This window comes from Panthera leo, chromosome A3 (assembly GCF_018350215.1).
Source record: "Panthera leo isolate Ple1 chromosome A3, P.leo_Ple1_pat1.1, whole genome shotgun sequence".
Classification (NCBI taxonomy): domain Eukaryota; kingdom Metazoa; phylum Chordata; class Mammalia; order Carnivora; family Felidae; genus Panthera; species Panthera leo.
Window position 1 is genome coordinate 108,230,987 of NC_056681.1, and position 12,405 is coordinate 108,243,391.

The 12,405-nt window shown below is 37.6% G+C and overlaps 2 protein-coding genes across 4 annotated transcripts in view; one reads left to right on the forward strand and one right to left on the reverse strand.

The window, feature by feature from the left end:
- SOS1 (SOS Ras/Rac guanine nucleotide exchange factor 1) overlaps positions 1 to 12,405 on the forward strand; it is a 149,797-nt gene that overhangs the window by 121,177 nt on the left and 16,215 nt on the right. For all 3 annotated transcript variants that reach the window (XM_042933187.1, XM_042933185.1, XM_042933186.1), the window contains exons 16-17: positions 4,970 to 5,132; positions 5,636 to 5,753. In XM_042933187.1, coding sequence (XP_042789121.1) covers positions 4,970 to 5,132; positions 5,636 to 5,753 — 281 coding nt within the window. The remainder of the gene's footprint in view (positions 1 to 4,969; positions 5,133 to 5,635; positions 5,754 to 12,405) is intronic.
- Positions 1 to 12,405, reverse strand: part of ARHGEF33 (Rho guanine nucleotide exchange factor 33) — a 91,844-nt gene that overhangs the window by 6,578 nt on the left and 72,861 nt on the right. The window lies entirely within an intron of this gene.

The following is a 12,405-nucleotide window of genomic DNA, read 5'->3' on the forward strand; positions in this document are numbered from 1 at the left end:
TTCTTAGCCCATTACAGCTTTGCTCTTCCCCACCTCCTTTGTCTGGTTATTGGCAATTTATTCTATATGTATATCTTATAGGCCCAACAATACGTTACATTCACATTATTTTATACAGTTGCTTTTTAAATCAGTTAAGAGAAGCAATGAGAAAAAAACGGGCATTTATCCTGTCTCCTATAATCACATAATTACTTTTACCACCGCTCTTTGTTTTCGTGGACTGGTGTTAGCATCTGGGGTTCTTTGCTTTCAGCCTGAAGAACTTCCATTACTATCTCTCGTACGGTGGGTGTGCTAGCAACAAATTCTCTCCGTTTCTGTTCACCTGGGAAAGTCTTTATTTTGCCTTCGTTTTTGAACAACAGCTCTATCTCCAAGTTAATTAATTTTTTCTTCTGGCGGTTCAAAAATTGAGCCCCTTTAGTAAATTTATTTTAAACTGTCGTATTTTTCAGTTTGAGTTGCCAGTTGTTATTGCTGTGTCTTTTATGATACTTTCTTCTGCACATTGTCATTATATCTTTCTTTACTTTTTAAATCATGCCTTCTTTCCTTTAGTTCTGTGAACACATTCATAATGGCTACTGTGAAATCATTTTCTGTTAAATCTGACATCTGGTCCCTCTCCCAGGCAATGCTTGTTCCCTGCTTTTACTCCCCCGGTGAACGGATCATACAATAGTCCCCCCTTATCCACAGAGGACCCTCAGTGGATGCCTGAAACCACAGATAGTACCAAACCCCTTATACTGTTTTTTAATTGTTCATTACTAACAATAACAGAACAGTTATGACAGTATACTGTAATAAAGGTATGTGAATGTGGTCTCTCTCTCAAAATATCTTACTGCACTGTACTCACCCTTCTTGTGATGATGTGAGATGACACAATGCCTACATGATGAGATGAAGTGAGGTGAACGCTTTAGGCACCGTGACATTAGCGGTATGCTACTAAATGACCTTACGACACCTCAAAAGGAAGCTATCTGTGGTACCATAGTTGGCTGCTAGGTAACTGAAACTGGGGAAAACAAAACAGCAGATGAGGGGACACTACTGTACTTTCTTGTTTCTTTGCATGCCTGGTAATTCTTTGTTGGACACTTGCTGTTGTAGCAACTTGTGGGTCCTGCCCCTCCGACTCCCCACCGCCCAGAGCTTGTTCCTTTAGTGACTAGCTGGATTCTTCTCGACAAGCCTATCCTCCAGCTCCCTCCACACTTAGATGTTTAGCTGAGAAGTTCCTCTTCTGAGAGGTACTGTTTTGGGTATGTCCACGGTCACTCCAAGAAGGCAGCAGGAGAGGTAGTGCTTTCTTTCACTCCTGTCCTGACCACATCCAGCTGTTAAACCCTGCTAATTGCCAGCTGGTTGCTCTATTGTTTTCAGCAATTTCCCTAGTGGTATAAATTGCTCTGCAAACTAATCCAACCAAATTGTGACTCCTTTTAAGGAGTGGTTTCTTAGGTTTCTGATATTTGTTCTGACCCTTGGAAGGCTCGTCCCAGCTCTTATTCCCTGGTTCTCTCCTGCAGACTAGTCAACCAACAATTGTTAGATCCAAGAATCTTACCATTGCCCTGCACCACAACCTTCACTGTTTGTGTGTGTGTGTGTGTGTGTGTGTGTGTGTGTGTGTGTGTTTTGAGAGAGAGAGAGCACACGCATGCGTGCGCACAAGTGGGGTAGGGGCAGAGAGAAAGAGACAGAGAGAGACACTCAAAGGATCTGGAGCAGGCTCTGTGCTGAGAGAAGTAAGCCCCCTGTGGCTCAAACTCATCAACCATTGAGATCACGACCTGCGCCAAAGTCAGACGCTCAATGGACTGAGCCACCCAGGCACCCCCTTCACTGTTCTTGAGAGCACCTTTAGGTTTAAACTTCTCCAACGGTTTGTTGCAAATGACAAGAGAGTAGGAGCTGTTTGAGCCTGCACTCTTGTGCTGGTGGCAAATTTCCCCGAAACATTCCTGCTCTAGGAGCTGAGTGCCTGGTTGCAGGTGGTGTGCGAGGTCCTCTTTACTCACCTCTCCTGGCATGGAACCACTGCCTCGGGAACCAGGGAGAGGCTGTCTTCCCAGCATTCTCAGTGTGCCACTTGCAGGTGAGAGCCTGTGTTCCATGCAGGAGTTTGGCAGAAGGGAGTCCCCACTTCCCAGCTACACTCGCCAGAGATTTAGCCTCAGCCCCCGCCAGCTGGGGACTGGAAATGCTGAAGTCCTGTTCCTCCAGAGAAGAAAGCCCTCCAGCTGGGAGCCAGGTGGACAGGGAGGCCTGCATTCTCAGCTGCAGCTGTCTGGAGTAGACTCTTCCCTCCACTGCCTGGGGTCCTCTGGGAGCAAGGAGGGAGCGGGCTTGGTTCAAAAGCTGTAAACTCTTGCCTCTCTTACTGAATTTTTGTAGTTTTCCCAAATAGATGTTTCTTTATTTGCCATTTGCTCTCAGAGCCATTTCCAGAGACTTTAAATGTTGGGGAAGATGATATTAATCATGATTATGTTTTTCTTCATATATTTACTCTTCACTAGTTTCACTGAGGAGTGGGTAAGCAGACCTGCTTATACGGTCATGTCAGCAATCTAGAATCTCAATGCAGTTTTATAGTTGGGGCCACAGATTGGCATTATATATGTCAGCCATATTTTTTTGAGTAAAAACACTATGACTAGTTGACTAATATTTTATAAGGGTGATATGAGGTTCCTATTGGAATTATCAGAACAAGAGGCCAGTGACATAGGGAATGACTAGAACCTATGCTACAATGTGGATAAAGACTTAAAAGCAATTCCTAAAGAGAAATAAGCATTCCAAGTCACTTATGTTATTATTTCCTAGCCTGTAAACAGTAAAACTTTACCATTTGCCCTCTAAGTGTTGCTTCCTGATTTCTTCATTATCAAATTAAATAATTCCACTTAAATATGCAGAAGACCTTTTCCATCATAATAATTAAAATTTGTGTCTGTAAAGGAGAAACATAACTGATAAAATAGACCATTTTTATTTCTGTCCTGTTTTTTAATAGGTGACTGAAAAGGCCATTTCCTGTACTTTTTCCTTTTTCTTTAAATTACTGTAAGAACATTTAACATGAGAGGTACCCTTTTAACAGATTTTTTCCACTGTGCAATACAGAATTTTAGTTATATAAATTATTAATTTGTAGGCATAATGTTGTATAGCAGATCTCTAGGATTTATTCATCTTGCATAACTGAACTTTTATACATGCTAATTGGTAACTCCCTATTTTCCCCTCTCCCTGACTCCTGGCAATCACCATTCTATGCTTCTATAATTGTGACTATTTTAGATACCTCATATGTGTAGAATCATGCAGTATTCATCCTTCTGTGACTGGCTTATTTCACTCAGAATAATGTCTTCAGTGTTCATCAGTGTTGTCACATATTGCAGGCTTTTCTTCTTTTTTAAAGCTGAGTAATACTCCATTGTGTGTATGTACCACATTTTCTTTATCCATTCATCCATAGATGGGCATTTGGGTTGTTTCCACATCTTGGCTATTGTGAACAAACACTGCAACGAACATGGAGTGCTAATATCTCCTTGAGACCCTGCTTTTGAATAAATAACCAAAAGTGGGATTGGTGGATCAATCATACAATAGCTCTACTTTTAATCTTTGAGGAACCTCCATACAGTTTTCCATAGTGGCTGTATCATTTGCATTCCCCCCACCAGCAGTACACAGGGGTTCCAACTTCTGCCTTTTCAGTGTGAGAGATTCTTGTCCGTTTGCTACGGTGGCTCTTAGCCATGGACGTATATTAGAATTGGAGTCACCTATGGATAAATCACCCCAGACTTACCTGGTTGTTACAGAAACTCCACAGGTGATGACAATTTGTATACCTAGGTAATGTCAACTGAAGTAGTCAAATACAAGATGTAAATATATTATACTTGTATTATACCCTTTTAAATGTCCAGCTAACTAGTTAGCCAGTATATGATGTATTTGTAGAGATCTAGCTAATGCTTTAAACATGTAAGCGTGTTATGTTTAATTTGATAGCAAATTTGATTTTATGTTTATTTTGATAGTTTTGCGACAGTTTTTTTTCTTAGTGTCAGGTTATCCTCATCAGAGAATAATGTAATTTTCACCTTTACAATTTTAAAAATGTTTAATATTGATTTATATTTATTTTCTCTTTTGTGTATTGTTTTTCTTAGATTATACATTATTTTATATTACATTATTAAAAACCAAGTTTAAAATGCCTTTTTCTTTACTGGTGATTAGTAAATTTAAGATTCTGTCTAATATTAGAGAGTAAATGCTCACTGAGGAATTTTCTCTTTTTGAACCGAGTATGCTTTCTTTTAGCTATTTATTGGTATATTAGCTGTATACCTTCCAAAGATTCTTGGTATTTAAATGTAAAGTGCCTTTGATTTTTTTTCTCTTTCTTAGTAATTAAAAAGATTTTATTCTTAATTATGGTAAAATACTTTCATTGACTTTTTAACATCACAATGTTTTTATGAAGAGCCGTTCCTAGAAATGTAGCTAATTATTTCAAAGAAAGAAAACATGATCACCAAAATCTTGAAATTAGGTGAAGAATAGGAGACACAGAATTCTTGAGTTCCAGAATAAATTCCCCTAGGACACACCCACATCCCGAAGACCAGCAGACAGTCAACAAGATGTTAGTCTCACCAGTTAATTCTAATACAGCAGGAAAATGATTGACTGGTGGCTGTGTCCGTGTGAAAACCAGTGAAGAGCACCTTGCCTGACTGGAGCACCGCCTGGCGATCCAGTCTCCTGCTCTTTACCTGTCGTTCTGAATATAGATCCTCTGGGGTTACTTGATAACCGCACCCCCCCACACACACACACATTATTTTATTTACTAAATTCCTTAAAGCATATCTTTGTTGGGAAAATTATAGATTATTTAATTCATTTTTTTGTCTTTGATTCCCAGATGTATTGTAGAAACTGAAAACTTAGAAGAAAGAGTAGCTGTGGTGAGTCGAATAATTGAGATTCTACAAGTCTTTCAAGAGCTGAACAATTTCAATGGTGTCCTTGAGGTTGTCAGTGCTATGAACTCATCTCCTGTTTACAGACTAGACCACACATTTGAGGTAGGTTCGTCTAGTCATTTTGTAAATGAAGAATCAGGATTTTAAGAATCATGGTCTTTAATTGTTAAGTGCCTCAACTGTGTTTTCAGTGACAGTTTAAAACCTGGAATTGTCTCAATTCCACTATATTTGTATTTGTATTGAACTGGTTGCACTTTTAAAATTAGGAATTCTCGTTAAAATGCTTTCACGGGCCCTAGCCTAGGTGACAAGAAGAAAAACCTTTCGGCACTTAATTTATGTATAACATAAAATCAGATACTCTCGTAATTGTATAAGGAATGGCAAGATAAGCTAGATTTCACTCACACACCACACTCTTGCAATTTGTTCTGGGGTCCATGAAGATAGTGTCTTGATGTGGTTATTCTTAGAATCAAACTGATACCGTTGTGTTTGGGCTTTATTCTTAGCCTGGCATTTTGGGGCAAAACCTATGCTTCCTTTTATAAACTCACACTCCCTAAATTTTTTTTTTTTTTTTTTTTTTTTTTTTACTGTAGCAAATACCAAGTCGCCAAAAGAAAATTTTAGAAGAAGCTCATGAGTTAAGCGAAGATCACTATAAGAAATATTTGGCAAAACTCAGGTCTATTAATCCACCGTGTGTGCCTTTCTTTGGTAAGCATTTCTTGAATTTTTTTGTGTTTCTGGATAAAACAAGATACTTATTTCATTAAATGACTGAATATACATATGTGTAATATAGCAGCAGAAAATGCTTATTTAATAAATACCTAGCACCTGAGTCACCTTAGAATTTTACTCTCTTTATTAGGACTTTTTAAGATCACACCCAACATATACATTCCATTTTTTATTTCCATCTGGGGCAGCTGTTCGATATCATTTAATACTTGTTTGTGCTTTATATTCATAGAAATCTTTTTTTGTTGAATTTTGATAAACCATACATTCTACAGAAGAAGTTTGGCCTTGGTCATTTATATTTATAATCATGTTTCTTGTAAACAGTTTCACATAGCTAAAAATCATACTGCATGCATTCTTGAACCCACACCTATACATCAAAATTTTACCTGCCATTTTTTCTTTCCCTTCTCACCAGAGGAAGGAAGTGCCCTTTCCTTCCTTTTAAAGCTGAAACATGTACCATCCAAATCTTCACCCTTCATACAGGTTCTTCTATCTTATTTCATCATTTATTTCCTATATTTCACATCTTCAGTATCTCTTTCACAACTGGTTTCTTTTTTTTTTCTGTTTGTATATATGCTCTGATGATTCTTCCTCTGAATGCTTACAAATATCATGCCTATTACACATATTATGGTGTAGGTTTTTTAGTAAGTAGTATATTTCCTTCTAGCCATTTTCTCATCTATAGCTATATATTTTCCATATAGCTTTACGTTATACTGTCCTGATATTTTTTCAATTAACATCATACAGTTATCACAAAAGCCTGTTTTTGTTCGAGCTTTTATAACCACTTTTGTATTTATTTCTCATCTTTTTGCCATGCACATTGTATATAGTCATAAGTATATGACATGTACACATTATTATTTACTTTAACTTACCATATCTTAAACTTATTGTTGTGTTTTATCAGTCTTCATAATATCATTTAAAATGGCTACATAATAGTCTCTAAAGTTGGTATGACAGTTTATTTTATTACTCTATGATTAGATACATAGTTTCCAGCTTTTTTGTTTTCCTAAATGTTGTGATCAATATCATCATATTTATACCTTTTATCTATATTTGAGAATACTTCCTTGAGCTAGATAACCAATCTATCTAGATACTTTATATCTAGCTGGGAATTTCTTGAGCTAGATATTTTACCAATCTGCTTTTTTATTTTTATTCTTTGATATACCATATTTTAAAATTCTGTAATCTGCCCATCTTCCCCATTATGATTGCTCTTGTTTCTGGCCTTAGAAAGCTCTTCCAGTCTAACAATTTAATATTTCAATCATATTTTCTTCTAGCTTAATAATGTGACTTCTAAAAATCATATTTAAGTCTATTTAATCAAAGTCTCTTTTAGATATCATATGAAATCTTCAAATTTATTTCTCCACTAAATTGTTTGTTGACCTAAGTATACTGAATAATTTTCTTTACCCCATTAACATATGGTACCTCCTTTAATAAATATTTTTTCCCATTAACTTATTCTATTAGTTCCCCAGTTTTAATGACTGGCACTTTACAATCTGTGATTCTCAACCAGGGGTAATTTTTGCCCGCCCCCCCCCCCCCCCCCCCCCAGCGAACCCTTAGCAATGTCCAGAGACATTCATTATTATTCTAATTGGGAGGTGCTAGAGGCTTCTATGGGATAGAGGGCAGGAATGTTGCTAACATCCTACAGTGCACTGGACAGCCCCCTGACGACAAAAGAATTATCCAGTCCAAAAGGTCAATAATGCCAAGGCGGAGAAACCTTGCTTTATAGTGTTTTCATATATGATAAAGTTGGTTCGTCAATGCTGCTTCAGTATTTTCTTTACCAGTTTTGTCTCTTTATTTTTCCAAATGCACTTTATAATGGGAGAGGGTGTAATTCCCCAAAATACAGTTGGAACAGCCTATCAATTAATTAGGAAAGAACACTGATGATAGATACTTTTGGTTGTGAATGATCTTCATTTTTTAATAGTCAATTACTCTTAATTCTAAAAAAATTTTTTTAATGTTTACTTATCTTTGAGAGAGGGAGAGACAGTGCGAGCAGGTTAGGGGCTGAGAGAGAGGAAGAGACAGAATCCGGAGCAGGCTCCAGGCTCTGAGCTGTCAGCACAGAGCCCGATGTGGGGCTCAAACTCACGAACCAGGAGATCGTGACCTGAGCTGAAGTCGGACGCTTAGCTGACTGATTCTAAGAAGTTCTGATTTCCTTGGATTTTCTAAATATTTGATTATGTCTCTTCCTTTTGTCTTATTTCTGTGCTATGCATTACAGCATTGGTCATACCTTCCCACACAAAGATTAAACAATAATGACAAAAATAAGTATCTCTGTTTTCATCTCCGTTGCAGCGGGAATAAGGGTGATTCTGCTCTTTGCTCGATTAGATGCTTTTTGTTATGTTAAAGTTTCTTTTCATAGTTATCTTCTGTATCTTCTGTGTTTTTGTTAGCAGTATACATTTACTTTTATAAATAGTTGCCATCTTAGTGAGAGAAAGATGATTTTTTTTGTTTAGCAAATTAAAATTACAGATTTACTACTACCAAACTTTCCTATTTGCTGATATTAAAACTTATTTATTCACGATCTTTTAAATGCACAAATGAATTCTATTCATTATCATTTAGGGTTTTTGTATCCATCTACATAAATGAGATTGATCTGTGATTTTTTTCTCTTTGTGCTATATTTATCAGCTTTTGTTATTATAGTTGTATTTGCCTTGTAACATGAGTTAAGTAGCTTTCCATCTTACTCTATTCTGGAATATCATGAAATGATCTAGCCTTTAAACTTTGAAATATTCCAGTAGAAAAGCCCATCTGGGCCTGGAATCTTTTGTAGGATGTAATTCTTTGGTAACGTTTTCATTTGTTCCTTAGTTTTTTTTTTCTATTTCTATTTTCTGATACACAATTGTCTAATTTCATTATTTTTAAAATACTAGTATTCAGTTATAGTCTCAAAAGCATTATTTTTAAAAATTGTTCCTATTTGCAATATGTTTTTCCCGTTTGTTTTTACTTGTTTTACTTTGCTTACTTCAAAAAGATAAAATCTTAAACTTAATTACTCTCTGATTTTGTTGTTTTTTTTTTTAATTTTTTTAATGTTTGTGTATTTTTGAGAGAGACAGAGCGTGAGTGGTGGGGGGCAGAGAGAGAGGGAGACACAGAAACTGAAGCAGGCTCCAGGCTCTGAGCTGTCAGCACAGAGCCCAACATGGGGTTTGAACTCACGAACCACCAGATCATGACCTGAGCCAAAGTTGGACACTTGACCGACCGAGCCACCCGGTGCCCCATCTGATTTTGTTTTTTATATCATGTATTACCTTTTATCATTACTAATTTATTGTCTTCCTGAGAACTTTTTGCCCCCTACATTCTTGATAAAACTATTTTATTTTCTCTTTATGGTAAAACATTTTCTTTTTAATTCTAAAAGTACAGATTCAGTCAGATTTAATTTTAAAAGTGGAATGTATCCTACATAAGATCTTATAAGTTAAAAATGATATACCAATCTGGGCACTACAGAAGATGCACAGACCTTCCACAGCTCATAGAGGAGAAAGTGTAAAGACAATTCTGATAAGGAGTAAAGAAACAATTCAAAAAAGAGAATCAGGAGCCAGATGCATTTAAAGTCTATGTATTTTAAGCATGGTGAGTATGGTGCCAGTTCATACAAGGGACCTGGGTAGGCCTGACGTTCATTTCATTCAGTCAGTCAACAAGTATTTCTTGAGTACCTGTGAAGTATCAGGGACTATGTCAGGTGCTTAGAAAAAGTGAAAAATACATAGTCCTTCAGTGTGTTCACTGAACTTACAGTCACACTACTTGTGATATCCTACTGCTTCTGGTACAAAGAGGTAAAAAGAAATTTCAGGGCCCGTTCGCCCGACTCACTGTTTGGCCCCTGCGACCCCATCACCCTGATCGGTGAGCATTTGTTCCCACAGACTGAACTCTTTAAAGTACTCTCCCTCCCAAATGTATGACGTACCATAACTGATCTTCATAACATGCTGTTACAAGAAGAAAAGAAGTTTCAGACCTGTATTTAGAGTATGATTCTGTGTTTTAAGCTTGGCCATGTGATCTGGTGAGTGGACACAAACATGCAGGCAGTTTGGTAGGAACGGACAGCGCGCCTGCCAGCTTTTTACCCTTTTCTGCCTGTTTTCCTGCCTGTTGAGCCTCTTCTCTTCTAAGGGAGGGCCTCTCAGCTGTCCCTGGTCTGTTCTGCTCTAGGAAGGTTTTTGCTGTTCCCAGGTTTTCAGTTCATGGGATTAGCCACACAGCCTATAATGGTTCTGACCCGAGAATAGAGCCAGATGTTTTTTTATTACGCCTTCTTAATTCTCTCTCTTCTGTATGGTGGTTTGGAGAAACTCCTTCCAGATTCTTATACTTAATGCTGGACACTGGTTTTTGGATCTTTTTTTTTTCCCCTCTCTACGGGAGGACCAGCGGTAGTATCTGATGCTTTTACTTCCTCTGTCATCTTACCAGAATTCTCATTCGGGTCTTTTGCTGGTACCACACCATTTACAGAATAAAAGTCAGGCAACTCCTTCCAAGGCTACCCCAGACTATGGGTCCACATCCCAATTTTTCTCCATATAATAAAATGTTCTACTCGTAGGTAAAGTGGACATATACAGGCAAACTAACATTTCCTCTAAGGTAAAAGGATGTAGATTCTTCCTTCAACCAAGCCTCACCTCTCTTCTCAAACATCCAAGCCTGTAGCATTGGCTTTGCTCTTTCCCTTCACCCAGCTCTAGTTTTGCATCCTCCTTCTGTTTCTTGTCAATCTGCTTCATCTCCACTCTTATTTCCCGCCATTTTAGAACTGACTGTATGTCTCTTGCATCCTGATCTATTCTTCAAATGCTTTCTCTTCTATTCTGAAATAGTGTACTTCTTTTTATTCATTCAGAAGCATTGCTGAATGTCTCTGTGTTCCAGGCCCAGGGCTAGGTGTGATGAATCAAGAGACAAAACAGAGTCTTCCCTCAATAAGCTCTCTTGAAAGAGCAGAAGAATAAATTACAGTACCATATGCAGTAAATGTAATGCTGCATCGTAGAAATGTGTGGGTTGGAGATGAACAAAGTGCTACGGGAACGTAGAACCCTGAGGAGCCACTTTTCCCTGGAAAGGCTGGGCAAGGCATTAGCAAAAACATGAAACCTCATCCCTCTTTGTTATTTATGTCATAATGCTTTGCTTTTGCTCTCCCAGACAGCTGTCACCAGAGCAGGGTATGTAAAATGATCTATTGAAAAAAATTACGCTTTAACAGTATATAATATTCAGGTCTTTGTATATACTTATACTAAATTTTTTATTCAAAAATTTATATATATATATATATATATATATATATATATATATATATACACACACACATATATATACATATATATATATATATAGAGAGAGAGAGAGAGAGAGAGAGAGAAGGGGGGAGGGAGAGAGAGAGAGGATCCATGCTTAAACATTTGTTACTGATGGAAGTGTATGATCAACAAAATTTGGACACCCTCTCTTTGGTCACTTATTCTTCTTTTAACTAGCCATTAATATTGTCATAAGATAATTTCCACATTTTATCCTGAGCTCTTTTAAAATGCTACTTATAAGCATTTTCACAACTTCATTCAAGTATACTTTCAACACACACAACATCCCATAACTTAGTGCCCTCCATCTTCCCAGTGGCAGTCATTACACCACCACCCATTCAGTCCCTCAGGCACAAAGCTGAGAATCTTCTTTCTCAGCCCCCACCCTCTGCCCAAAACAGTTAATCAGTTGTTGTGGAGTCTACCCCTTAAATACGTGTGCATTCCCCTCTATCCCTGTGGACCCTAAGATAGCCCCCATCATCTCAACAGGGCTACGTTCATCCTGCTAACTGATCATCCTCCTTCCCGTCTTAACTCCTTCTAACCCATTTAGCTTCATAGTCCAGCCAGAGTAATCCTTCTAGAATGCAAAGATGCTAATAATGTCCTAACTATTGAATACAAATTAAGCTCTTTAAAAAAGCCTCTTTATGATCCAATCCAGGTACTGCTACCCACAAACTCTTCATAGTTGGGCCATCAATGTGTGACCAGTAATGAAAAGTTGATTCCAGCTGCCCTTAAATATGTGTACTGTACGGGCACGTTTGTCAGACTGAACATTGAGCTAAGTGCATCACGCAACTTAGCGTAGTGGAGAATATAACTGGCTGCAAGTAAAAGAGCCAAGTCAAGTGACAGGCAGATGTGGAAAATAAAAAGCCTGAGCATTTTAGAACACATCGTAAATTTGACTCATGAATGTACAATCAAGAGTAGCCTAGGTGCTAGGAAATAGCCAACTAAGACACTTAAAAACTGGATACTTTTTAGAACCAAACAGGCATGGATGTCTATCATATTTCATTACTGCTGACCTATTCACTGAGCTTGAGTCATTTATCTTTACAAGAATGAGGGCAAATATTCAAGTAGTTGAAAGTAGGCCTCTACCACAAAAGCCTTTGGACCCACTTGACTAGGATTAGAACCTAAGCGTCTGTTACTTTGTTCGTTCCTCT